Source organism: Schistocerca nitens, chromosome 7 (assembly GCF_023898315.1).
Source record: "Schistocerca nitens isolate TAMUIC-IGC-003100 chromosome 7, iqSchNite1.1, whole genome shotgun sequence".
NCBI lineage: Eukaryota > Metazoa > Arthropoda > Insecta > Orthoptera > Acrididae > Schistocerca > Schistocerca nitens.
Window position 1 is genome coordinate 319,515,190 of NC_064620.1, and position 27,809 is coordinate 319,542,998.

General features: G+C 38.4%; 1 protein-coding gene across 3 annotated transcripts in view; it reads right to left on the bottom strand.

Annotated features, from left to right (window-relative positions):
- Nucleotides 1-27,809, bottom strand: part of LOC126194751 (multidrug resistance-associated protein 1-like) — a 368,141-nt gene that overhangs the window by 99,005 nt on the left and 241,327 nt on the right. For all 3 annotated transcript variants that reach the window (XM_049933026.1, XM_049933028.1, XM_049933027.1), the window contains exons 19-20: nucleotides 2,202-2,340; nucleotides 433-649 (exon numbers count right to left, since the gene is read on the bottom strand). In XM_049933026.1, the coding sequence (XP_049788983.1) occupies nucleotides 433-649; nucleotides 2,202-2,340 (356 nt within the window). The remainder of the gene's footprint in view (nucleotides 1-432; nucleotides 650-2,201; nucleotides 2,341-27,809) is intronic.

Genomic DNA, 27,809 nt, shown 5'->3' on the forward strand with positions numbered 1-27,809 from the left:
AGTACCACAGTGTGACATTGAGAACTTTGGTCAAAGTACCTAATTAGGTAGAAGGAACACAAGTTCCGAAAGCTAAGATTGTTATCCCCAGCTGGAAGTATTTCTAGCATGTCATCTGTTGAAGGTATCTGTTGGTCATCCATAATATCACAAATTTTAACATTTTTCAAATTGAAATGAAATATTTGAATTTAATCTCAATAATCTGTGCATTTTACAAGCAATATTACTTACAAACATATGTACCATCATATTTATATAATGATGACTGACATGTGTACATAAAAATTGACCAACTCTGAGCATTTCTGTCAAAGGGCAGTAATGGACATCAGTCTTGAGACTACATCAAATATTGAAAAAGAGACTAATAATTACACACAAACACAAATCTCTTAAAATACTATCTTGTTATTTCAGTAAATAGCTTACCTTGCCCAAAACCCAATGCTCCATATATACCTAAGTAGAGATCCCTTTTGGTGGTGTCTGAAGTGTTAGCAATATAATCTGCATCATTTGACCAGACAGAGAGCCAGAAATTCGTACCAATTGAAAATGCTTGATACAAAACATTAAATAATATTGTGGCCAATGATAGAAAGATGCTCACAGCTTTCAAGTAATGAGAGTAAACTGCCCATTTCACCTGGAAAGATACAGTTTATTTTACACAGTGCACAGAGACAGGATAATTTATTTGAAAATTAACAAATATTAATTAATTAAAATGTATGACAGTATCATTGTTAACAATGAACAAAATATCAAAACAACAAGCAACATTATAATAATAGAAATTCAAGGAAGGAAACAAGAACCAAAATGAAGAATTGTAACCACTCACCTGAATCTGGTTCACGTGTTTTGTATAAAAACATACAACAGTTTTCTAGTTCAAGAACACACACACACACACACACACACACACACACACACACACACACACACACAGAACCTATACTCGCTCCTATGCAGATGTAGTGATACTGGCTGATTATTAGTTGTTGCCAAGTGTGACAGGAGTGGTGCCAGAGTAGATATTTGCAGCTGTTTGGTATGAGTAATACATACAGGAGAAAGTACAGATGTGGGAGATTATGGGAAAAGAAGAGGAGGAGAGAGATGGCTGTAACAGGCAATAGTAAAATGGGGACTAAAAATAATGACATTCACAACAGCCCCCATCCCCCTCACCACCACACACAAACACACACACATGTGTACCAAATGAGAAAGCGTTGGTATGTTGATAGAGATGATAAAAAACACACAAACACACACACAAATTTCAAGCTTTTACATCCCAAGGTTGCTTCATCAGGAAAGAGGGAAGGAGAGGGAAAGATGAAAGGATGTGGGTTTTAAGGGAGAGGGTAAGGAGTCATTCCAATCCCGGGATCGGAAAGACTTACCTTAGGGGGAAAAAAGGACAGGTATACACTCGCGCACACACACACACACACACACACACATATCCATCCGCACATATGGGATAAAATAAAGATGGTCATGGCAACAGAAAGTTCTTCATCAGTTATTTAGTAATCTGGAACCCACATCATTACAAAAATTGTTACAGCCTTTAGAATGTACATCTAGATGCGAAAACTGCAGCCAACATGAGAAAATGAAGATAAGTAAAAAGTATTTCTTTTGTATATCTTATGCCTCTTGAATCTTTCAAAACTTTTGAATAGAGAGGAAAAATTAATGGTGATGATTGGGAGGGTATGATTACAGCCCCCTTCCAAACATGCATCCCGTGAGATCAGGCAACCTTGGAAAGGAATTATGCAATGCAATATCTATTCACCTTGAATGACTGATTCCTTACTGAGGTTGTTCTCTACAAAAATCATGTTGCACAGTTGTAACTGAATTATACCTGTTGAAATCATTATGACTGAAACGTAGGTGAACTTTTAGTTTTGATGTATAAGTTAAAATTCACCCCAACTTTCTGTCCCCATTCAGCTAGAAGATACTGTCTACTGAAACAAAATGAATGGTTTTGAAACACCTTGTATTTCAGCTGGATGGTAGGAGAAAGGCAAAGGTGTACATCTCCAATAGCGGCATATGAAATAAAGCATTGTGGTGGCATTCACATCAATTTCAGATTGATGACAGTTTTTGTTTTCTTTTGGTAAATTAATGTCATGCACCAATTTTTTTAAATGTTGTGAAAACTGACTTACACTTCCTATTTCAGCTTTCTCAGTTTCTGTTAGCTTCTCCCCAGGTTGCACTGATTTAACAGGTACATTATTCTTCTCAACACAACCAGCTGTTTTAAGGCTGTTACTTTTTTCAGTGCTGCTCTCTATTGCATTTTGCCTGCAATTAATTAAATTACATAAAGGCAAGCATTTTTGTAAACTGCATTATTCTTAAATACTGTACACAATCATATTTTAATGTTCACCATTGATTACTTAACACGCAATAGATATAATTCACAACACTGCACAGTTTAGATTAATCAAACTATGAATATCTGATAAAATTGTTCAACTGAGTAACTAGAATACCAATTCAATATATTTAAAAGTAATTAAAAGACCACTTTTGTTATAATCAAGATAGTGATTTGAATATAATTAATGTAAAAACGTATTTCTAGTGTGGTACTTTGGTTCAATAACTGTGCTACCTAAATTATATGCTAACACTGTTCCAGGTCTACAAAGGCCTAAGAGGTAAAATTTATAAAGTGAACATTTATTTCCCGAATATTTCAGTTAACATAAGTAAAAAATTATGATGAGAGATCTGGAAAGGAGGGAGTAGCTGAGCTCTTACATTTCAGCATATTCTGAAATTCCAGTATGGATGAAGGAGCCATTTCTCGTTTGGGATGTGTGCAAGGAAAGTCCATTCTGTAATTTTATGTAATTGGTGAAAGCGCAGCACAAGGAAGATGATGTGGCCAGAAAGGGTTACAGGGACTTGTTACATGGGGATGTCTGTATGAGCTGCAAGACTATTCCAGAAAGAAACAGCAATGGTGGGCTTTCCAGGTCCATTTGAGCTGCCGACTGCAACGCAGTTGGTATGTGTGGGTGGAATTGGATGGTATGATGCCCCTCCAAAGCTCTCAGAGTTTCAACTATCATATGGTGCCACTTGTGGGTGGTAACCACTGGAGCTAGCATCCATGGATCCTTTCTGCATAGGAGCACTCACACTCAACCATGCTCGGTGGATAGCATCTGGAATGCCTGGTCTGGGGTTCCTGGAGCTGTGGGGCTAGGAGATGGAGGAGAGAACACAGTTGCTGCCAAAGGAGGAACTCCATGGGGCTACAGTTCCAGTGGTCCTGTATGTGCTCAGAAACAATGTGAATGCAACTGAGGTGGTGGTTTTTCCCACTGTCTTAACCCCTTAACCATCAATTTCATTTCATAAACATTAATGTATGGTTATTTTAATTAATATCATAATCAAAATTAACAATATAAAAAGAATATTTCCTGGAAATTCATTTTCCTAGGGGATCGGGAGGGGGGGGGGGGATGCTGTGGTACATACTGGATTATTCATAAACACCTCCAGTGTTTCAGAAGATAGAAGTGTTTCAGGCATACAGGAAACTGACATCTATCCAAGTTTGTAGCTCACACTACAGGTGCACAATATGGGCTTTGTTTATGATGTGGCAAACATCAATTCATGGGAGCAATTCATTGACACGTGTCCAGGAAGGTGAGGAGGTACCCCTCTTTGTGCATGTGGTAACTGAGGTGCCTGTCTCCGGGTGCAAACTAAGTCAGTATGACAGTAAAGAGAAAAGAGTTAACAATAAAACTTGAGGGTAGCTCAACCTACAGGATGCAATCTGTAGTTATAAGAATTCTGCTAAGGACTTTGCTGCATAGCAAGTTCCGACTGGTTCTCTAATAACCCATTATGGGAAATTTATAGCCCACTCGCAGTCAAAGGATTAAACATTTGCTGTTCAAACATCCATGCCATATACTCTGCATCATCATTGGATGATAGGTGAAATGGTGGACTAAAGAGGTATTTGATGGTGTTGAAGGTGCAGAATTGTTCAAAAGCTGTTGCAGTGAATTGGAGCTCACTGTCCAACACAATGGTATAGGAAGTCCCTTCAATGGTGACAATCTGGGTGAACATGTTTTGTGTGGCATCAGTTGTGATGGATTCCATGCTGTCAGAGTAAGCATCCACAACAATCAGCCACATAGACACCAGACATGAGCCCACAAAGCCCAGATAAATGTGGCTCCGGGACTTACAGGGGGTGGCCTCAATGTCCTTGTTCGGTCCTGACTAATAGGCATTTCATCTTGTGAAGGCTTTCATTCATGACATACTCCAATGCCCACAACAGTTGAGGCCGCTGGGCAGTCGGGATGAAAATACGGCGATTATTCATCTCTGTATCAAATAGGAGAACATCAGTGAAGACTGACACCTTGTGGGAGAGAGAGTCCAGGGCTGGAGGTCTGGACTGAAAAATAAATGGGCCATCCATGGAGGACATAGTGCATGACACACCATAAGATAGTGTTGCGACACCTGTCTGCAACAATTCAAGCAGCTGTAATCGGAAACCTATCCAGTGTGTGTTGCCATCCATATCAATGTAGAAAGATAAGATTTCCTGTTGATCAAAAGCAGTGTGTGGTCCTGTGGGTAAGTGGGACGGAGCTTCTGCATTTGCGTATTGTGCTGTGGGCTTGTATTTAATGGTATAATTGTATGCGTTGAGGAGAAGTGCCACATGCTGTGACTGGGAGTGTGGCTCAAAGAGAACTACCAGCAGGTTTTGGTTTGTAATGAGTGTAAACTTGGTCCCAAATAGGTAAACATGGAACTTCTTAATTGCAAATACAATAACTAAACCTTCTTTTTCTATCTGTGAGTAATTATTTGGAGCATGTGACAGTACCTTTGATGCATAGGCAATCAGTTGCTCAGTACCATCACCTTCCTTTGTGCCAGAACTACACCAATACTATATGTAGAGTTGTCCATCATCAAAATCAGTGGACATGATGAAGAAGAGGGTGTAGGCAGTGTGCAAACTACAGCATATGCTTCACCTGTCAACCTGCTTCTTAATGCCTTTCTTCCACAACTGGTTCAGTGAATGCATAACATGGGCTGCTAGTTAGAGGACCTCAGAATAATAATTCACCTTTACCAAAGAGCCTGCAGGTCCTGTAAGTTGTGAGTGGTGAGGTAAAGTGTCAAATGCTGCAACATTGGGTCAGTTGGCTGGATCTCACCTTCGGTGAGCAAATGTCTCAGGCTTTACACCTGCCCATAAGAAAACTCGCACTTGTGTAAGTGGCACTTGTACCACACATCATGATATATATAATAAAGAGGGTGCAAAGATTGTGCAAGTAGTTATGACATGTAGTGCCCTTGACAATTAAGTCATTGAGGTATGAGCATGGATAGATATAGTTAACTGTACCAGGTATCTCTGGAAGACTGCCAGAGCAGAAGAACCCAAAAGGGAAGTGTAACAATATTATGAGAAGGAAAGTTGCTACTCACCATACAGCAGAGATGCTGAGTCGCAGATAGGCACAACAAAAAGATTTTCACACTTAAAGCTTTCAGCCAATAGACTATGTCAACAATAGACACACAACACACACAGGTGCGCACACACACGTGCGTGCGCGCACACACACACACACATACACACACATTCTTTTATTATTATTATTATTATTATTTCATTTCAATTTCCGAGTGTAACAGAGCCAAACAATTGGTGAAGTGAGGAATCAGAAAAAGAAATGTCGGGTACGACCTTCTGCGATACATTCCCAGAGTGACGGACAGAATCAACCGTGTATTGTGCAAACATGGTGTAAAGATGATTTTCAAACTGACAAAGAAGATCAAAGAGTGTCTTAGATCAGTGAAGGAGAAAAGGGACCCACTTGTAATGTTGGGAATATACCGTATACCATGCAGTTACAGAAAAGTTTACATTGAAATGACTGGACGATCACTTAACACCAAGATCAAAGAGTATAAGCAACATTGCAGGTTGGGGCAGGTGGAGAAATCAGCCATGGCAGAGCACACACTGAGTGAGACTGACCACATAATAAAATTCACCGACACGGAAGTTCTGGCTGTAGAGAAGCACTATCACATGTGCTTGTTCAGATAAGCTGTAGAAATACAAAAACACGTGAACAGTTTCAACAAGAAAGAAGAAAGCCTTAAGGTAAACGGATCCTGGCTTCCCATACTGTAACAAAAGACTGTCGCAGGTAGCAAGAGGAGAACTGCACTGGAAATGACCGTGGAGAAGCCCTCGGACATTGGCGCGCCTGGTACATATAGTCTGTGGCCACAAACTCAGCTCCAGTTCATCACTGGCAATGGAGGGTGAAGCTTTAACAATGCCAGTCACTCATGCTGGCGAAATGTTAGTAAAATCATTAGATGAATGTCGGCTGAAGAACCTGAGACAGGAGCCAATAGGCAGTTTGTCAACAAGTGGCCATGAAAGCCTTAACAATTTTGTGATGTGGAATGTGTCAGATTCTACATAGTTCAAGTATAACTTGTATAAATAGAATAAAAAGATACAATGTAAATAAAAATCAACTAAACAACAGCACAATCAGTTAACAGAAAATTGTGTTTCACATGTTAGGGATGAGTAATATATTTATGATATGGAATGTGTCAGATTGTACACAGATGAAATATATCTTACATAAATAAAAGATACAATGTAAATAAGATATTAGCTAAACAACAGCACATTCAGTTGACAGAACATTTTTGTTTCTCCTGTTAAGGATGTGTAAAATATACAGGAGTCAAGATAAACTAAATATTCCAAAGGAAATACAGGAATACCAATAAATAATTGTCATATGGCTATGATAGTACTCAAAACGAAATTAATTATACTAAGTTAACAACACTTACATATTTAGTGATTATATACTTTTTCTTTCACACATTCTGCAACTGTATCAGGTAGTCCTTGAGAGTTTGTTTGGATGCTGGCAATCTTTTGTGAAGGCATTTGATGTGTGGTGGGAGAGCATTAAATTGCTTAATGCTGGAGTAATAAACTCCATCTTGAACCATAGTGAGGCTTTTCGGTCCAATTTGCAGATTGTTATTGGTTCTTGTGTTATAGTCATGAAATTGGCTGTTATCTATTGTAGACGGAAGGGTTTTTACAGACAAAGGTCAACAAGGAAAAGTTACACTGTGAGGAGGTGGTATGGATCCCCATCTTTCGAAACAAGAGTGCCTGTGATGGACACCACTCATTATTCTAATGCCAAATTTTTTTTTTTTTTTTTTTTTTTTTTGTGCGGGGAAAATTTTCTTTGCGAGAGGTTGGTTTCCCCAGAATATAATACCATATGACAATAATGAATGAAAATAGCCAATGTATGTAGCCTTAATTGTGTCTTCTTCAGCCACTGAAGCAATAACCCATAGTGCAAATACTGGTGAGCTAAGCGTTTTATGAAGATGAAGAATGTCTGCTGACCAGTTACATTTGCTGTCTATAAAAGCACCCAGGAATTCTGTAACCTCAGCTTTTTGTATTTCTTGATCTCTGCACTTAATTTCTTCCAGATTTCTTTGTGGAGTATGGAATCTCATATAAAGGGTTTATCTGTTTTGAGTGAGAGACCATTTGAAGAAAACCAATGTATAATATCATTGAAAACTTTATTCATAGTTTGTTCAAGATTATTGTCTGTAAAAATTGTCAGTTAGAATTGTAGTGTCATCTGCAAAAGAGCAAATTTACTGTTTGTATCAGAACAAAGTGGGAGATCATTAATGAAGATGAGAAATAGCAGTGCACCCAAAACAGAGCCTTGTGGCACACCACAAGTTACTGAGCCCCACTCAGATGAGGCAGGTTCTCTGAATGAGCCATTCGGCATTACAGTCTGCTTTCAGTCCTCTAGGTATGATTGGATCCACGGACCAACGGCACCACCCAAATCTTAATATTCTGCCTTATTCAAAAGGATTAGATGGTTTACACAATAAAAGGCTTTTGAGAGGTCACAAAAAATACCTACTGGAGACATTTGTTTGTTCATGTCTTCCAGAACTTGGTTGGTGAAACAGAATACTGCTTGTTCTGTAGAAAGACCAGCATGAAGTCCAAACTGGCTCTTGTTTAGCATATTGTGGAAGCTAAGATAGTTGACAATCTACCTGTGCATGAGTTTTTCAAGAATCACACACACACACACACACACACACACACACACTCAAATGTGAAAACCTTTTTGTTGTTCCTATCTGCAGCTCGGCATCTCCACTATATGGTGAGTAGCAAATTTCCTTCTAATAATATTGTTACATTCTGTGTTGGATTTTCCAAAGGCAAGTGCTTATATTTGTATAAGCCAAAGGAAGTGTTAATAACCATAAAGCGCTAGGTTTCCACATGTGCCTGGGCATCAGGTTTCTTGACTGCTACCAGTGATGTGGCCCAACTGGCAGTTTTAACAGGTTCCGCCACTCCGGGTTCATTGAGGTGATTGAGTTCCTGTTTATTGGCTGACTGTAAGTAGTTTGGAATAAGTCATACCCCATAAAATCAGGGCTTTGCATTGGGATCCAAAAAAATTTGACCCGGAAATATGTGGTGCATCCCAGGCCAGGATCAACTATTGGCACAAAAGTTGAAATAAAACAATCCCTTGTTTCACATTCCTTTTTCGATATCCTAATGAAATACTCTCTGAAGAGGCAATTCGTTGAAAGTTTTATAATTTCAGTTGTGTCTAATAAGTGATTTCATGTAATACATAAAATTTCGTGAAATTTATTGTTTCATTTGTTTCCTAGTGGGGCATGTTTGTCCAATATATACTAGCTTTATTTTACATTCACTAATTAACCCATAATTAAGAAAAATTATGTTGGCATTGTTGTTTTTCACTATTATGTATAATGTGATGTATATCTTATGTAAAAATCTTTTATATTGTATCTCCCAGTTAGGGCATAAAATACAAAAGGTTTTATGTATAGTTATTCATAATAACTTTGAACTTTTAATTGTTAATTTTATAAATTTGCCATATAGTTTTGTTAACTTTATTGTTAAGAAAATATAAATAGGTGGAGCAGAAGGCTCAAACAAACTCACTGGGAAACAGTCCATAGATGCAACCACTCTGTTACACATCAGTGTAATAATCTAATAGTTGTACTATGGTTTTGAGACTATGTAGCCTGTTATGTGGAGTGGCCTCCCACTAAGAATAAGTTGAGCAGCTTGTCATTAATAAACCACTATAAAATGACTGGGTACCTGGATTATTTCATGGAATTCATGTAAATAGATCCAGTTTGCAGATGAAATTGACTGGGACGACGACTTCAGGAACAGTGGAAGGAAGCAGATTACTCTGAGTTACACCAAACTAAGATATGTATAAGCAATTAACCAAACTTTATACCACTGAAGAACTAATTACTAAAGTGTAATGTTTGAACACTGTTCTAGCATAAACATATGTATTTGTCGGAAAGTTACCTTTGAGTGGTGGAGGCCAGAGTGATCAATAACAGATACCCCTATGACCACAAGTTCTTGATGTCTTTGGAATGCAAGTATGATAACAAACTTTTCAAATTCTGTGTTTAATCAAATAATCTTTCAATGATTATTTTTTGTTGTATTTCAGTCTCCCATGCAAAAAAAAATTTCGTTACACTGGCAGAGAAGCTGGGATAGTTGCAACTCTATATGGAGTGCTAATATATGTGCAATTTCTGGTGCCATGAATAAATGACAGATGAATCTTGTTTATGGGTAATTTCCAAGAATGTTTTCCTATCAAAGCCATGGGCTCCAAATGGTAGATATCGAACTTGTGATTCTAACTTGATCACACAACTGTGGTGGTGCGCATTATGATAAATTATTTATGAGTTGCAAGGGAAACCCAGCAATTTATGTGGGTAGTTACTGGGATGTCTGATATTCTAGATGTTTCTTTGGACAAGTGCCTCATGTGGAAGAATCTAATTCCATGCTTATGCAATATAGAAAATTGTTTGCATTTTTGTCAGAAATATGGACTAATACTTAATGATGAAAGGAGAGACTGTGTAGACTGCACTGGTGTGAAGTCTATAAAAGTTCATAAGAAGAGTTCTGATAGTGAAATACTTTTACAATTTCACTGCGGTAACTGTGGTAAATGAACAACTATCGGGAAGAATACATGGTTTGACTTTTCCAAATTATCAATCCAGACCAGCATGATTCTTGAATCTTGCTGGATTAGGGACTACACCCTGCAAGCAACAGCATCAGAAACTGGCTTGTCTACTAATGCCGTGTGCGACTATTTAGGGTTTTGCAGAGAAGTGTGTTATATAATAGTGACAAACGACAGTGTACTGATCAGTGGACCAAATAAAGTTGTTGATCTGGATGAACTGCACATAGCAAGAAGGGAAAACCATAGAGAATGACTTTTAAAGAATGAAATCAAACATATTTGGGTATTTGGTGGTATAGAACTAGAGTCCTGGAAGTGCTTTGTGGTAAGAGTGTTGTCCAGAGACAAGGTAACTTTAGTCAGTTTGTAAAGCACTTTATAGTGCCTGGTAGCAAAGTGATTACAGATGGCTTTCAGTCCCACAAGACATTAAAAGCAGAAGGATTCAACGAGTTCACGTCTTCTGATTGTCCCAGTGTGTACATGCAGAATATCAAGTGGCTGTGGAAATCAGTGAAATCTTCCATTAAAAGAGAAGGACATCCAGAAGAAAGAGACATACTCTACTAGTTTCAGTATCTGTATTTCTATAACTTGTGGTTGCAAGGAAAAGTTGATGCATGTGACACTCGACCCATATTTTTGTGTGACGTTGGCAGAGTCTACCTAGGTCATGGAAAAAAGGGAATGCTTCCCATAGCATACACGTCAAATGGACTTTATCATGATGACAATGTCAACGTCGAGTGAGGTAAATTGTTTCCTTTGTAATTACAAGTATTTTAGTAATGCTCTTCTCTTTTCACTGCTGTAGAGACCAGTATAAACATGTTCATAATGCCAGCCACCACAGTCGCATGACTGATTTGGAATCACATGTTCAATATCTATCATTTGGAGCCCACGGCTTCAATAGGCAGACATTATTATTTCTTGGAAATTACTTGTTTATGTGTGGATGCAAGAAAAGTGACAAAATTGATGCTCAGCTGTAAGGTTTGCAAAATTGCCAATGGACGAAAGATGAATACTCTGTTTCTCAACTACGTTGGTTTGGAACAAATTCAGTGTTAATTTCAGTTGTTCAATGGTTAAAAAAAGTGCTACAATAAATCTATAATAGTTGCAGTACAAGGTTTTATCAGTGTGATGATTCTTCTGTAAAGAACATTATTTATTGATTTTTTAAGCATTGTTGCAAGTCTAATACTCCCATTATGAGTGAAAATAATATTCTTCATGTACCTATGACCAGTAGGTAGGATTAGCAAACTTATGCTTTGACCCTGAACTTAAATTCTGAAACTCAAAATCACAGAAATGCGTGCTCCTCTGTACATGGTTTTGAATAATCAAGTCAACTCATAAATTTAACTGAACAGGTATCTCAATTGTTGGATACTAAATTGTTAGACTATAGCAAGAAAGTAGAAAAAAATGTTAATCAGAACATAAAGAATGTTAATCAGAACATAAGTAGTAACTGTCAGAAAGTCTATGCAAGTTTAAACTCTTTCAAACAGAATTTAGATACAACCAATATGAAACTGGCCAACACTAACATTCGTGTTGACCATATTGAAACAAAAGTTGATTGTTTAAGTCAAGTTACTGACTCAGAAGTAAAAGTAATAAATGATAGAATTGATGTCATTGAGGAACAGGTCAGATTCACAGAAAAAAAGTTATTGATGAGTTGCAGGAATATGCAGGAATATGTTACTTTCAAAAGTCAATATGCAGACAAGAAACTGAAATTGAACTCCATATTAGTTGCAGAAGAGATTAAATCCATAAACGAAAAAGTTGTGTCAGTAACCAAAAACTTTCAAACTGTCAACTTAAGAGTAAATAATTTAGAAAATAACCTTGTTGGTAATTGTTAAAATAACAAAAATCTGTATGCCAACCCATGTAGCAATGTGTTGTTAAAAACTTTCCCTGGAGATGTTAAGTTGCATGCTGCAGATTTCTTACATCAATGCAAAGACAGTTTCGCACCTGGAATGCCACAACCATTAAAAGTGAAAGTAGCTAAGTGTTTTCTGGATGGTGAAGCTTTATCCTGGGCTAATCAGAATGTAAATCCTGAAATGACTTTTGGTCAATCTGAAACATTTTGTTTTAATAAATTCTGGTCAGAAAGCAGACAAGCTAGGATAAAGTTTGAATTTTTGAATTGCAGCAAATACACAGAAGGGAAAGTTTTGTGAAATACAGCTAAGAAAACTGGCATGCCTATACAAAACCTTTAGATCAGTTAATTGAGACTGACACACTAAAATGACATCTACCAAACCGCATTCAGTGGGGCCTAAGTTACGGGGCAGATGACTCGACTGAAGAATTTTTGAAGTATGTGGATAGGTTAGTCTATGCATGGCAAAGTCATGACAGGTCAAACAATCAAAATAGGAGAGAGTACCAACGCCAGAGTGGTGGGTTATCTCAAAATCACAATTATCATAACAGTAACAGACAAAATAACAATGGTAACAGGAACAGTGGTCAAAATAGCAACAATTACAGACAAAACACCAACTCAAAACAGAACAGGCAATATAGACAGGAAAATGAGTAACCACATCATTGGAGGCCTGTCAGTTTGAGGTGAAGAAGAAACTTGTAACCAGGCTAAGAGCAGGACAAACAGACACAGGTCACACCACCAACATCACACAGATAACAATAGGAACTACCACCTTAATAATGTAAATAAGAACTATGAATTTTGGAACTATATGTTAAATGAAATGAATAATGATGACACAAAGACAGAAAATAGTTATAAGCTTAGTGAAGAGGGCCTGCCAAATTTATTTGACAACAAGTGTGCATCAAAGGATGGTTATAATGATGATTATAGTATTGCTAATTTGTTTGTTAATGATGATGATCAAGTTTTGTTTGATGTAGTAGTAAGCCAAAATGATAACCTTGTACCCAAAAATATTGATGCTTTAGTAGTTGATTCAGATGATGATGTAGCAGTAGAGAGATTTGATGTTGTAGCTGAGGTCCATGCAGATGCATGTGACTCAGGTGATGACAAAGGTAGTGATGATGATGATGATGATGATGATGATATGTTGTTTAAAGAGGAGCTTGATGGAATGATTTTTGTAGAAGTATTGGGAGATGAAGCTAACAGTCAATTAGTAGGTATTGATGATTTGATCAGTGATGATAAGGTACATGATCTTCTATTGATGTCAGGGAGATTTTGGCTAAGAGTAATGATAAGAATGAACAAAATAAGCAGATAGGTTACAATGTCTTAGAGGTTTTAAATAAGCAAGAAGTCAGTGAAGTGAAATGTAGCAGCGACGATAATAATTTGTAATTTGAGAATAATGATGTCATGGAACACACACAGGTAAATAATGAGGTAAGTAATAATTCAGGCAGTCAGCAACATATAATTTGTGAACTCTGTTTCACAGAAAGCAGTAGTTTGTCAGATATAGAAGAAATTCAGTCTAATAGTGATATGTATTTCTGTAATTTGCTAACAGTTTCAGTGAATAAGTAACAGTCACACATAAATTTAGATTTTAAAGAAACAGAAGATGATTTATTAATGGAGGAAGTGAAAATTGATAAACAAGAGATATCTGATGGTCCTTATTTTGAAATAGCAATTGAGAATTGGAAAGGTATGTGTCTAATAGGCACAGGTGGCCCTATTTGTTGTATATCTGGTAAATTAAGAGAAAGGTTGAAAAACAGAGCATTATACATAAAATTTTCTGTAGCAGGAGTTAAGATTAAGGGAGCTACAGGTAAGTACAGCAAATCAATTTCCAGACTGGCTTTGATTCCATTTTTAATTTGGTATTTATTGTTTGAACAAGGATGATTTGTGGTGGTAGACCTAAATGAAGACATTCTGTTGGGCATGAATTGGATAATAAAAGCAATGTGATTCAGAAAACTTAAAGATATGTTTCACAGAACCAAAACCTGGTCATTCTGGTGAGGTCAAATTACTTTTAAAGTGTACAGAAAATCGCAGTAATCAGATAAAAGATATTAAATTTTCTGATGACAGGTGCATTGAAGGTCTAGACGAGGAACAGGAGGACAATTTTGATAGTAATAGTTTTCACAGTTAGTCACTGATAAAGTAAATACTGCAGATAGCTTATCCAGTTCTGAGAGAGAAGATTTAGATCAGTTTCTAAGGGAATATTGTGACAGTTTTTGTAATAAGCCAGGAACAGTTAAAAATTATGTTTGTAAATTAAAAATGAAACAGCATGATCTATTTTTTATCAAACCATGTGGGGTCTGAATTTGCAAAAGAAAATTAATGGAGAGAGAATTGCAGAAGATGCAAAAATGGAGGATAGTGGAAAGGAGCAGCACCCAGTGCAATAATCCACTGGTTGTTGTTTCTAAGAAAGATGGAGGTGTTAGGCTTGTTTTGAATTGTCACCATTTGAACAAATTCCTTGAATGGGAAACTGACCATCCTGAATCCATGGTTGAATTATTGAATAAATTCAGTGACACAAAATATTTTTCCAGTCTAGATTTGACATCAGGGTTTAACCAAATTGTTTTAGAGCCAAATTCAAGAAAGTATAGTGCATTTTTATATAATGGAAAAAGCTATCAATATTTTGTGGTGCCATTTGCACTTAACATTTCAGTTGCTGAATTTATCTGTGTTTTAGATTATGTCTCAGGTAGGGACTTATTGTCCAAATTGGTAATTTATGTGAATGATATTTTAGTAACTAGTAACACATGGGAAGAATATATTGAAACTTCATGGAAAAAAAATAAATAAAAAAAATTAGACCTTGGGGTATAACTTTTAAATTAGAGAAATGTAAATTTGGAGTGGCAGAATTAACATTTTTAGGCCACACTATTAGTGAAAAGGGGATACTGCCTGACAAATATAAACTAATGGCCATAGAGGAATTTCCGGTAACAAAAAATAAAAAGCAACTTAGGTAATTTTCTGGTTCGGCAAACTTTTACTGAAAATATGTATGTACACAGGCATTTAATGCACCATGTCTCAGAGAACTTCTTAAGAAAAATTCTATTTGGGAATGGACAGCCTAATGTCAAGAGGCATTTAATGAAATTAAGAAGCAACTTTCCAACAGTAGAATCATTCATTTGCCTGATTGGGCATTACCATTCTGTCTTATGACTGATGGAAGTGATTATGGGCTTGGGGTACACCTTTTTCAGCAGAAAGAAATCAATGAGGCTGTAGAATACTTTTAAATCAGTTTTACTAATAGAGGATTACAGAAACACAAGAGAAATTATACAGTAAGAGAAAAAGAACTCATAGCTATTGTTTGGGAATTAAAAAAGTTTAAGAGCTATGTAGTTGGTCATAAAACAACAGTTTTCTCTGACCACAAAACTTTGAGCTACATACAGGAATGCAAACTTTTTCATTACAGAATTACCAGATGGGGTATTTTCCTACATCAATTTGACTACACAAGTGTGTGCAAGTTGCACTTGCCTGAGTGTGTGTGTGCGTGTGTGTATGCGTGTCTACTGCTGACAAAGGCCTTAATGGCCAAAAGCTATGATTGAGTGAATCTTTTTATTGTGCCTATCATGGCTCAGTATCTCCACTATATGGTGAGTAGCAACTTTCCTTCTCTCAAATTGTTACATTCCATCCTGGATTTTCCATTGATTGACTACACAATACATTACGCAAAAGGAGACCAAAATGTGATAGTGGATGCTCTGTCTAGATTACCAGTGGAGGTTCAACAAGGAAGTGAAAATTTGGAGAACAACAAAAATTTTTGGATCATGTACTTTCAGGGAATAAAATGGGAAAAGGAAATTGCTAATATCTGTAACCAATTAAGGCGTAACCAAAATCAAAATGAAGAATGGAAATTAGTAGTTACATGGGTAAAAAGGGGTATGAAAAAGTGAAATTATATTATTAGCTTTTTAAAGGGATTATATTTCAAAGAAATAGTACTGACTCAGACAGTTGGAAAGTATGTTGGCCCAAACAACACAGAGATACATTAATTAAATACATACACCAAAGTTATGGACACTGTGTAGCATAATGAATTGTATATAATAACTGGAGGAAAATGTGTATTTCAATAATATCTCTCGAAAAGTTAGGAATTGTCTGTTAACTTGTGACCAGTGTCAGAGAATTAAAGTCTCCAATCAAAACCATCAGGGTTTTATGCAAAGTATATCCCCAAAAGGTAAGTCTGAACTAATTGGCATTGATTTATTTGGACAATTACCCCACTCTAAAGATGGTTATTGTTATATTTTAGTTTCAGTAGATCTGTTTTCAAAATTTATAAAATTGTATCCATTGAGGAAAGCAATCAGCAGGAAAATTATTCAGTGTTTTATTAAAGATTATTTCTTGAAAGTGGGTCAGCCACAAGCAATCTTATCAAATAATGGCAGGCAGTTCACTTTACCATATGGAAAAAATTTATTAGCTATGAAAAGATAAAACATACACTCCTGGAAATTGAAATAAGAACACCGTGAATTCATTGTCCCAGGAAGGGGAAACTTTATTGACACATTCCTGGGGTCAGATACATCACATGATCACACTGACAGAACCACAGGCACATAGACACAGGCAACAGAGCATGCACAATGTCGGCACTAGTACAGTGTATATCCACCTTTCGCAGCAATGCAGGCTGCTATTCTCCCATGGAGACGATCGTAGAGATGCTGGATGTAGTCCTGTGGAACGGCTTGCCATGCCATTTCCACCTGGCGCCTCAGTTGGACCAGCGTTCGTGCTGGACGTGCAGACCGCGTGAGACGACGCTTCATCCAGTCCCAAACATGCTCAATGGGGGACAGATCCGGAGATCTTGCTGGCCAGGGTAGTTGACTTACACCTTCTAGAGCACGTTGGGTGGCACGGGATACATGCGGACGTGCATTGTCCTGTTGGAACAGCAAGTTCCCTTGCCGGTCTAGGAATGGTAGAACGATGGGTTCGATGACGGTTTGGATGTACCGTGCACTATTCAGTGTCCCCTCGACGATCACCAGTGCTGTACGGCCAGTGTAGGAGATCGCTCCCCACACCATGATGCCGGGTGTTGGCCCTGTGTGCCTCGGTCGTATGCAGTCCTGATTGTGGCGCTCACCTGCATGGTGCCAAACACGCATACAACCATCATTGGCACCAAGGCAGAAGCGACTCTCATCGCTGAAGACGACACGTCTCCATTCGTCCCTCCATTCACGCCCGTCGCGACACCACCGGAGGCGGGCTGCGCGATGTTGGTGCGTGAGCGGAAGATGGCCTAACGGTGTGCGGGACCGTAGCCCAGCTTCATGGAGACGGTTGCGAATGGTCCTCGCCGATACCCCAGGAGCAACAGTGTCCCTAATTTGCTGGGAAGTGGCGGTGCGGTCCCCTACGGCACTGCGTAGGATCCTACGGTCTTGGCGTGCATCCGTGCATCGCTGCGGTCCGGTCCCAGGTCGACGGGCACGTGCACCTTCCGCCGACCACTGGCGACAACATCGATGTACTGTGGAGACCTCACGCCCCACGTGTTGAGCAATTCGGCGGTACGTCCACCCGGCCTCCCGCATGCCCACTATATGCCCTCGCTCAAAGTCCGTCAACTGCACATACGGTTCACGTCCACGCTGTCGCGGCATGCTACCAGTGTTAAAGACTGCGATGGAGCTCCGTATGCCACGGCAAACTGGCTGACACTGACGGCGGCGGTGCACAAATGCTGCGCAGCTAGCGCCATTCGACGGCCAACACCGCGGTTCCTGGTGTGTCCGCTGTGCCGTGCATGTGATCATTGCTTGTACAGCCCTCTCGCAGTGTCCGGAGCAAGTATGGTGGGTCTGACACACCGGTGTCAATGTGTTCTTTTTTCCATTTCCAGGAGTGTATTTTAATACCCATTTATTCTCCAGCGTGCAATCCAACAGAGAGGTACACGTGGGAAATGGTAGGCTTTGCAGGACATACTGTGCAAAAGATCACACAACCTCAGTCATTTTGAAGATGTACTGAATAGGTCATAACATACTACAACACGTTTCACTCCATTTGAAATACAGTACAATAAAAAGCCAGAAAACATTTTGAATAATTTAATTGATTGTCCTACTCATACTGAAATCACTGCAAATGACAGAAGCAAAATTGTTAGTGAAAATGTGTAATTATGCCACAAGAAAAGGAAAAAAATATGATAAGAAAAAAAGTCATTCTATGTAAGGTAGGGGATGTGGTATTATACCAAAAGTTATGATAAATCTAAAGCCATCAATAAGGAGATAAAGAAATTTTTTGATACTTACAATGGACCATTGGAAATTCTAGAGATACCTCATCTTAATGCTTACCATTTGATGTAGGTCAAAGAAGTTATCTGGATTAAGAAATATTATTCAGCTGAAACCATATTTTCAATAATTGTAAACTCTCAGGGGGGTACACATACACTTTGTTTATCACGCATGAGGCATACGCAAGGTGCCCCAGCTAATGAGACATTTGCTTAACAGTACCACACCAGTGTTACATTTGACATACACAGGCTAATTACACATCTATAAATAACTGAAGGTAGCTATCAAATTTTTTTAAATGTGAGTATCACATTCTGAATTCTACATTACATTATATGAATGAGAGCAGATTTGAAAAGGTTCTCTGTTGTTTCAAGACACACCTAAGAAATTATGAGGGCACACAAGCTTCTTTTAAAATTTTGCTAGATTATTGAATACTACATTGAATTTTCTGTACTAAATTTCAATTTTACAAACTCAAGCATTTTCAGTAATTTGTCCGATAGAGGATAACACTTATTGTGAAGTGATGGGTTTTACAGAGTATGCTTTATGAATACATTTTACTCTACCATGATAATGAGAATTTGAGGAAATTAATAGTGGGAAAGATACATTCTACCTGTGTCAAACAAGAGCAAAGTTGAAATGAAGTATGAAAATTTTAAAGGATAGGCAAAACAGAATTTTCACATTAACAACACTTCACATGAAAGTTGAAGATTCCTGTCAAGAGATGCTGTATTCTAGAACCAAGAAGAAACAATTGTGAGCCTGCTATGTAGGCTTATGTTTAATGTTATGAACAAACACTTAATGATTTTGATATACTCCACACACAATTTAAGATAAAACAGAAAAGTTAGGGAGACAACTCATAGATTGCATTTATGAGGGCACTAAGTACATACTTGTTTCTAGACTTATACATGAAGGTTAGTATGTTCCTTTGTGTATTGAAATATTGAGGTCAAATTGATTTGGAGGAAACTGAATGAAGCACTTTTTAAAAAAAGAAAAAAACTGTTAGCATTTTAGAATGGTTTTTATTTGCATATTGTTGTTTTCCACATATAAGACTTTTATATACATTTTTCCATGAGATACATAAGATTATGACACTTGATGATGAGAGACTGCTAAAATGTAGCCACATGTGAGGAAGAGAAAAATGGCAATACACAGTTCAGAAAGAATTCTGTATAGAAGAGAAAGGAAATAAGTTATGAAATATCTGAATATTCTGACATAATTTTGCTTCACTGACATGAAATTGCCTACATTTTCTTTAATGGTTTTCTATGAGATGGTATAGAACCACAAATATGGTTTAGCTATGAGAATAATAATGAAAAGCTTATCTAAGGTGGGGCTTAATTTACCTATGTAGTGTCAGTTTTTATCAAAGGCTGTCCAGTTTGTCGCTAGGTTATCAGATTTGCCCTAATGCTGTCATATGTTGTCCTAATGCTGTCATTTTATCTTAGTGTTGTCAAAGAGGAAGGGCCTTGATTATTCTGTGTTAGATTAAAAGAGGGTCTGGCACACAAATTACAATGAAAGTCATTGCATCGATAAAATATGGACTGAAAATTAACTGAGACTGTACAATGTGAAATACTAATGAAACTTACTTGAATTTGTAAACAAATATTTTGCCACAATTTTGTCCAAGACAGATCATAATGAATGTGACTGACACTCAGAGGATGAGCAATACATTATAATGAAACAGTTCTTAAAAATAATGTAAAATAATTTCTTGAAATGATAATCCAATTATTTAATTTCTCATATTTTTTATGACATTTGATATTTTTTTATGTATATGTCTTTTCTTATGTATATGTGTTTATGTATCAATGTTTTGTGAGCTGATGCAGATTGGAACTTTCAGACCAATTGTAAAGTGATGCCTGGAAAGTGATTGAAGGACTCTTCTTTGAAACAAAGAGACAAGGAATGAGAAATGCAAGAACCATTAAATGGGTGATGTGAAAGGTCACTTGGAAACCAGTTATATGAAGGCTGTACACAAGAATTGAAAACATATCACTGTATTCACTGTCTTTAAAGAATTTTATGTATATTAGTTGTAAGGTTTATTCTTTTTATAGCATTTATGATTGTTCTCCATTTGAAAGCATATCTTTTTATTTCTAAAGAAGAGCTTTGGCTCTTGCAGATACCCAACCCTCTTCAGGGGGTTACTGAAATAAAACAATCCGTTGTTTTACATTCCTTTTTTGGTACCCAAGTGATATACTCTCTGAAGAGGCAATTCATTGAAAGTTTCATAATTCCAGTTATATCTAACAAGTGATTTCATGTAATACATTAAATTTCATAAAATTTATTATTTCATTTGTTTACTTGCATGTCATGTTTGTCCAATATACACTAGCATTATTTTCCATTCACTAATTAAGCCATAATTAAAAAACTTATGTTGGCATTGTTGTTTTTCACTATTTTGTATAATGTGATGTATATCTTATGTAAAAATATTTTATACTGTATACGACTGTTTGGGTATAAAATACACTCCTGGAAATGGAAAAAAGAACACATTGACACCGGTGTGTCAGACCCACCATACTTGCTCCGGACACTGCGAGAGGGCTGTACAAGCAATGATCACACGCACGGCACAGCGGACACACCAGGAACCGCGGTGTTGGCCGTCGAATGGCGCTAGCTGCGCAGCATTTGTGCACCGCCGCCGTCAGTGTCAGCCAGTTTGCCGTGGCATACGGAGCTCCATCGCAGTCTTTAACACTGGTAGCATGCCGCGACAGCGTGGATGTGAACCGTATGTGCAGTTGACGGACTTTGAGCGAGGGTGTATAGTGGGCATGCGGGAGGCCGGGTGGACGTACCGCTGAATTGCTCAACACGTGGGGCGTGAGGTCTCCACAGTACATCGATGTTGTCGCCAGTGGTCGGCGGAAGGTGCACGTGCCCGTCGACCTGGGACCGGACCGCAGCGACGCACGGATGCACGCCAAGACCGTAGGATCCTACGCAGTGCCGTAGGGGACCGCACTGCCACTTCCCAGCAAATTAGGGACACTGTTGCTCCTGGGGTATCGGCGAGGACCATTCGCAACCGTCTCCATGAAGCTGGGCTACGGTCCCGCACACCGTTAGGCCGTCTTCCGCTCACGCCCCAACATCGTGCAGCCCGCCTCCAGTGGTGTCGCGACAGGCGTGAATGGAGGGACGAATGGAGACGTGTCGTCTTCAGCGATGAGAGTCGCTTCTGCCTTTGTGCCAATGATGGTCGTATGCGTGTTTGGCGCCGTGCAGGTGAGCGCCACAATCAGGACTGCATACGACCGAGGCACACAGGGCCAACACCCGGCATCATGGTGTGGGGAGCGATCTCCTACACTGGCCGTACAGCACTGGTGATCGTCGAGGGGACACTGAATAGTGCACGGTACATCCAAACCGTCATCGAACCCATCGTTCTACCATTCCTAGACCGGCAAGGGAACTTGCTGTTCCAACAGGACAATGCACGTCCGCATGTATCCCGTGCCACCCAACGTGCTCTAGAAGGTGTAAGTCAACTACCCTGGCCAGCAAGATCTCCGGATCTGTCCCCCATTGAGCATGTTTGGGACTGGATGAAGCGTCGTCTCACGCGGTCTGCACGTCCAGCACGAACGCTGGTCCAACTGAGGCGCCAGGTGGAAATGGCATGGCAAGCCGTTCCACAGGACTACATCCAGCATCTCTACGATCGTCTCCATGGGAGAATAGCAGCCTGCATTGCTGCGAAAGGTGGATATACACTGTACTAGTGCCGACATTGTGCATGCTCTGTTACCTGTGTCTATGTGCCTGTGGTTCTGTCAGTGTGATCATGTGATGTATCTGACCCCAGGAATGTGTCAATAAAGTTTCCCCTTCCTGGGACAATGAATTCACGGTGTTCTTATTTCAATTTCCAGGAGTGTATGAAAAGTTTTGTGTGTAGTTATTCATAATAACTTTGAACTTTTAATTGTTAATTTTATTAATTTGCTCTATAGTTTGGTTAACTTCATTGTTATGGACATATAAATAGGGGGAGCAGAAGGCTCAAAGAAGCTCACTTGGAGACAGTTCACAGCTGCGACCACTGTGTCACACATCAGTGTAATAATCTAATAGTTGTACTATGATTTTGAGACTATGTAGCCTGTTATGCGGAGTGGCCTCCCACCAAGAAGACGTTGAGCAGTTTCTCATTAATAAACTACTGTAAAATGACTTGGTACCTGGATTATTTTATGGAATTCATGTAAATAGATCCAGTTTGAAGGTGAATGGGACCAGGATGACGACTTCAGGAGCAGCGGCAGGATTACTCCGAGTTACACTGAACTAAGATATGTATAAGTAATGAACTAAACTTTATATGTCACTTATGTCATTGCAGAACTAATTACCAATGTGTAATCTTTGGAAATGGTTCTAGCAGTAAACATATGTATTTGTCTCAAAGGTATCTTTGAGTGGTGGAGGGTAGAGTGATCAATAACATACACCCCCATGACCACAAATTCTTGATTTGATTGGAATACAAGTATAACAACAAACTTTTTAAATTCTCTGTTTAATTAAATAATCTTTCAGTGATTATTTTTTGTTGCACTCCAGTCTCCACTGCCAAAAATTTTCGTTACAAAGTGACCCAGACGTCATTGAGTTCCTGGAAAGCAACTGTGTCAGTGATGACCTGAACCTCATCAGTCATACAGAATCCAAACAATGGAAAGGCATCCAGACCAGAGATTTTGCCTGATGAATGACTGTCAACAATGAACAGCATTATCAGCCATGTGATGTTTTTATAGGTAGCTGTGATCATAAACTGACCTGGGAGAAGAATCGAACTGTCACCATACGTGCCAACATACACAGAAGGATAGGAAAAATTTGTGGGAACTCAGATAAGCATATTTTTGGAGGTTTACCAAGGAAATGATAAGTCCTGCATCCTTCTGGAAATGGGCATCTTGGTCCGCAGTTGTGAGATTAATAAACCACTTGGTAGCATAAGGATTACCATAGGGAACAATATTCTGATATACATGCACTGTCCCTTGGGGCAAGTTGTGAATGGGGTCCAGTTGTTCTGATGGTTTACAACAGACAGTTTCAAGATGTTCATCTTTCCCACAATGTATGCAATTCATCCAATAATCCAGACAGTCCACATGCGGATATGCAGAGAAGCAGTCTGGACGTAATGGTTGGCCCACCATTCATGTTGACGGGATAGGACCAGCTGTTTAGAGGCTATCAACACAATAGAAATTGATGAATCATGACAACACTTTCTGGAATGTGAGTTATGGGTATTCTGAACGTCTAGGTCATGATTCAGCAACTGAACTGCTGCTACTTGTGGCTGAGCCATGAGTTGTTGATTTGCTGCATGTGCCCTTTTGAAATAGAGTGCAATTTTCAAAATATCATCCAAGGAAGAGTTGTCAGACTTAAGGGTTGCCATGTGTACTTCTGGATTGGGAGCCAATTGGAATACTAAATCTTGTAATGGAACTCAACCTTATCTCATCATATACTGGAGTATCCAGGACATGATAAATTCACAAGATGTAATAAAGTACTAACGGCAGTTCAGCAATTAGTGTAGTTTTGGTAACATGACTAAAATGGTCTACTAATCTCAAAAAAAAGGAAAAATGATAAAATGTGAATTTAACTTAAGATTTATTATCTTTCAGAAAACATAAATTTTTTTTATAAATTTTACTTACTTCAAAATTTTGATATTGGCATTCAAAGTTATTATGAGTGTTAATGTTTCTGTAATTGTTCTGAATGATGAGTCAAAAATTGTTTTAATACAAATGTTAACCACTGCGAATGTTTATGATCAATATTTAAACATTAATAGCTTTGTACTTCAAGATTTGCATCTATGCTCCCTCTTTGCACTTTTTATGAGTGAGATGAAGTTGTATCAAGTTGGAGGAAAGAAAGATAATAAAGAAATGTTATAAAATACTATATGTGAAGTATAGATAACAAACAGGCAGAAGAATGAAATTTGTTCACACTGTGTTTTATCTTTAAAAAAATAAAAAAATAAAAAAATAAATAAAAAAAATCCTGAATCGTACCACCTAGATGTAAAATTATTCTGTCAGTGGGCCATGTTTTTCAATGAGCCAAGTTTTCAATGAGCAGCCACAGGGAACAGATGAGTAAAATGATCTTTATCATTTGATTTTCCTTCTCACTCATACTGGTTGCATTATAATTGCACAGTCAATAGCCAAAAAAGTACACCTGTTTTAAGCAGCATCTACAGTGATTTCTCAGTTTCAAATATTTAACTGTTTTTTTACAATAACAGAGGGGAAGGATGTAAAGTCTCAGATCAATATGAGGTTCTGCAAGCTGAGTTTGTGCGAGTGACATCACAATGATGACACACCTGGCAAGTCAGTTACTCACAAGCAATATGACTGAGAAGGTTGCTTGTGGTATTGATGAAGCTCAAGTTGCATTGTGACCACATGGATCACCGTGAATAATAATTTGAAAGCATTGAGCATATCTCCTTGAAAGTGAGTGTGACTGGGTTTGACAGGGCAGCCAACTTCTTCAGTGAGAAAAATGTCACTGGGACAGTCCAAGAAAGGAAAAGATGACAGTTGAAGACCATCATCAGAGACCAGAAAGGTGGTGAGCTGCTGTTTTGGCCAATGCAAATTCATGTACTAATATTGTTTGTCATCATTAACACTCTAACTATGGGTGATTTTCTGATTTTCCCATACAAAATTGTGGGGCATGTTTATTTGATAATTAGAATAGTTGTAAGGATAGAATTAAAGGTATGTAAAGGAAAGCAAAAAACGTAATTTAGAATTGAATTTTTAATTGAAGTTTATGTAAATAATGCAGGGAACATGAAAATCACTTTCAATGTTTTAAACTTATTGCTAATTTATGTGAAGCAAGGGTCAATACGCAAGCTTGGGAATATGGTCCCAAAACTACTGTCATGAGCAGATATGTGAAAGTATGGTAAGTTTAAGTATGTGATTGAGAGAAACAAACAAGTAAAACATCATTCCTGAAGTTTCAGATCAAAAGAAAAAGATTTTACAGAAAAATAGTGACCTCCAACGTTCCATGGTTGTGACAACTGATGCGTAAAAAGCGCAAAAATTACATTTGGCACAATAAGAGTGGGGCCCACAAAATTGTCTGGAAAGAGCTGCATGCTCACATTTGTGTCATCTGTGGCTGGAGGGTAAAAGGTGCAAACCTTGATGTGTGGCTGTCTCCCTGGGAAATGACCACTGGCTGAATGGGGTTGGTACTCTACACCTCTCTACAAAGTGGCAAATGGCAACTCATGTCTACAGGAAGGTTCAGCATGTTTTTAACACACTCCCACAAATAATTGCAAAAATTATAAAATTATCAGTGACATGTAATGTTAGAAGGTCACTGGGCTGATGAGTACATAGGGCATACAATTCAAACTAAGGCAACTTTTTGCAACAAGTTTAAGTATAATGTGCATGTGGACATGCTGTGACATCAGAAGTGCCTTGAACAATGTGCTGGTGTCATATCGGTAACCTTCAGCTGTAATGGCTGCAACAGAGACCTTCATAGCTGCCATGAACCACGGACCTTGCCATTGGTGGGGTGACTTGTGTGACTCAGTGATACAGATGACTGTACCATAGGTGCAACTATGACAGAGGGGTATCTTTGAGAGGCCGCAAAAATGTGTGGTTTCTGAAGAGCAGCAGCTGTCTTTTCAATAGTTGCAGGGGGAACTGTCTGAATTACTGACTGACATGGCTTTGTAACACCACCCAAAACAGCCTTGCTGAGCAGGTACAGCCTGAAAGCAAGGAGAAACTACAGCTGTAATTTTTTCCACAAGCATACAACTCTACTGTATGGTCAAATCATGATAGCATCCTCCTGTGTAAAATATCTCAGAGATAATAGCCTCTCATTTGGATATCGGATAGTGACTACTCAAGAGGATATTGCTATCAGGTGGAACAAACTGGTGTGCTACAGATAGGTCCATGGAAGGTTAGATCCCATAATCGGGCAAGTAGGTTAGAAAATTTGAAAAGGGAAATGGATACATTTAAGTTAGATATAGTGGGAATTAGTAAAGTTCAGTGCCAGGAGGAACAGGATTTCTGATCAAGTGAATTCAGTGTTACAAATACAAAGTCACATAGGAGTAATGCAGGAGTGGGTTTAATCATGAATAAGAAAATAGTAATGAAGATAAGCTACTATGAACAGCATAGTGAATGCATTATCTTAGCCAAGATAGATATGAAGCCCACATGTACTAGAATCACAGTAGCCCAAGTTTATATGCCAACTAGCTGCACAGATGATGAAGAGACTGAAGAAGTGTATGATGATATAAATGAAATTATTCAGATACTTATGGGAAAGGGAAGGCAGAAAGGTGGAAGGAGTATATAGATGGTTTATACAAGGGCGATGTACTTGAGGACAATATTATGGAAATGATGTAGATGAAGATGAAATGGGAGATAAGATACTGCGTGAAGAGTTTGACAGAGCACTGAAAGACCTGAGTCGAAACAAGGCCCTGGGAGTAGACAACATTCCATTAGAACTACTGATGGCCTTGGGAGAGCCAGTCATGACAAAACTCTACCATCTGGTGAGCAAGATGTATGAGACAGGCGAAGTACCCTCAGACTTCAAGAAGAATATAATAATTCCAATCCCAAAGAAAGCAGGTGTTGACAGATGTGAAAATTACTGAACTATCAGTTTAATAAGTCACAGCTGCAAAATACTAACACGAATTCTTTACAGACGAATGGAAAAACTGGTAGAAGCGGACCTCGGGGAAGATCAGTTTGGATTCTGTAGAAATGTTGGAACACGTGAGGCAATACTAACCTTAAGACTTATCTTAGGAGAAAGATTAAGGAAAGGCAAACCTACGTTTCTAGCATTTGTAGACTTAGAGAAAGCTTTTGACAATGTTGACTGGAATACTCTCTTCCAAATTCTAAAGGTGGAAGGGGTAAAATACAGGGAGCGAAAGGATATTTACAATTTGTACAGAAACCAGATAGCAGTTATAAGAGTCGAGGGGCATGAACGGGAAGCAGTGGTTGGGAAAGGAGTGAGACAGGGTTGTAGCCTCTCCCCGATGTTATTCAATCTGTATATTGAGCAAGCAGTAAAGGAAACAAAAGA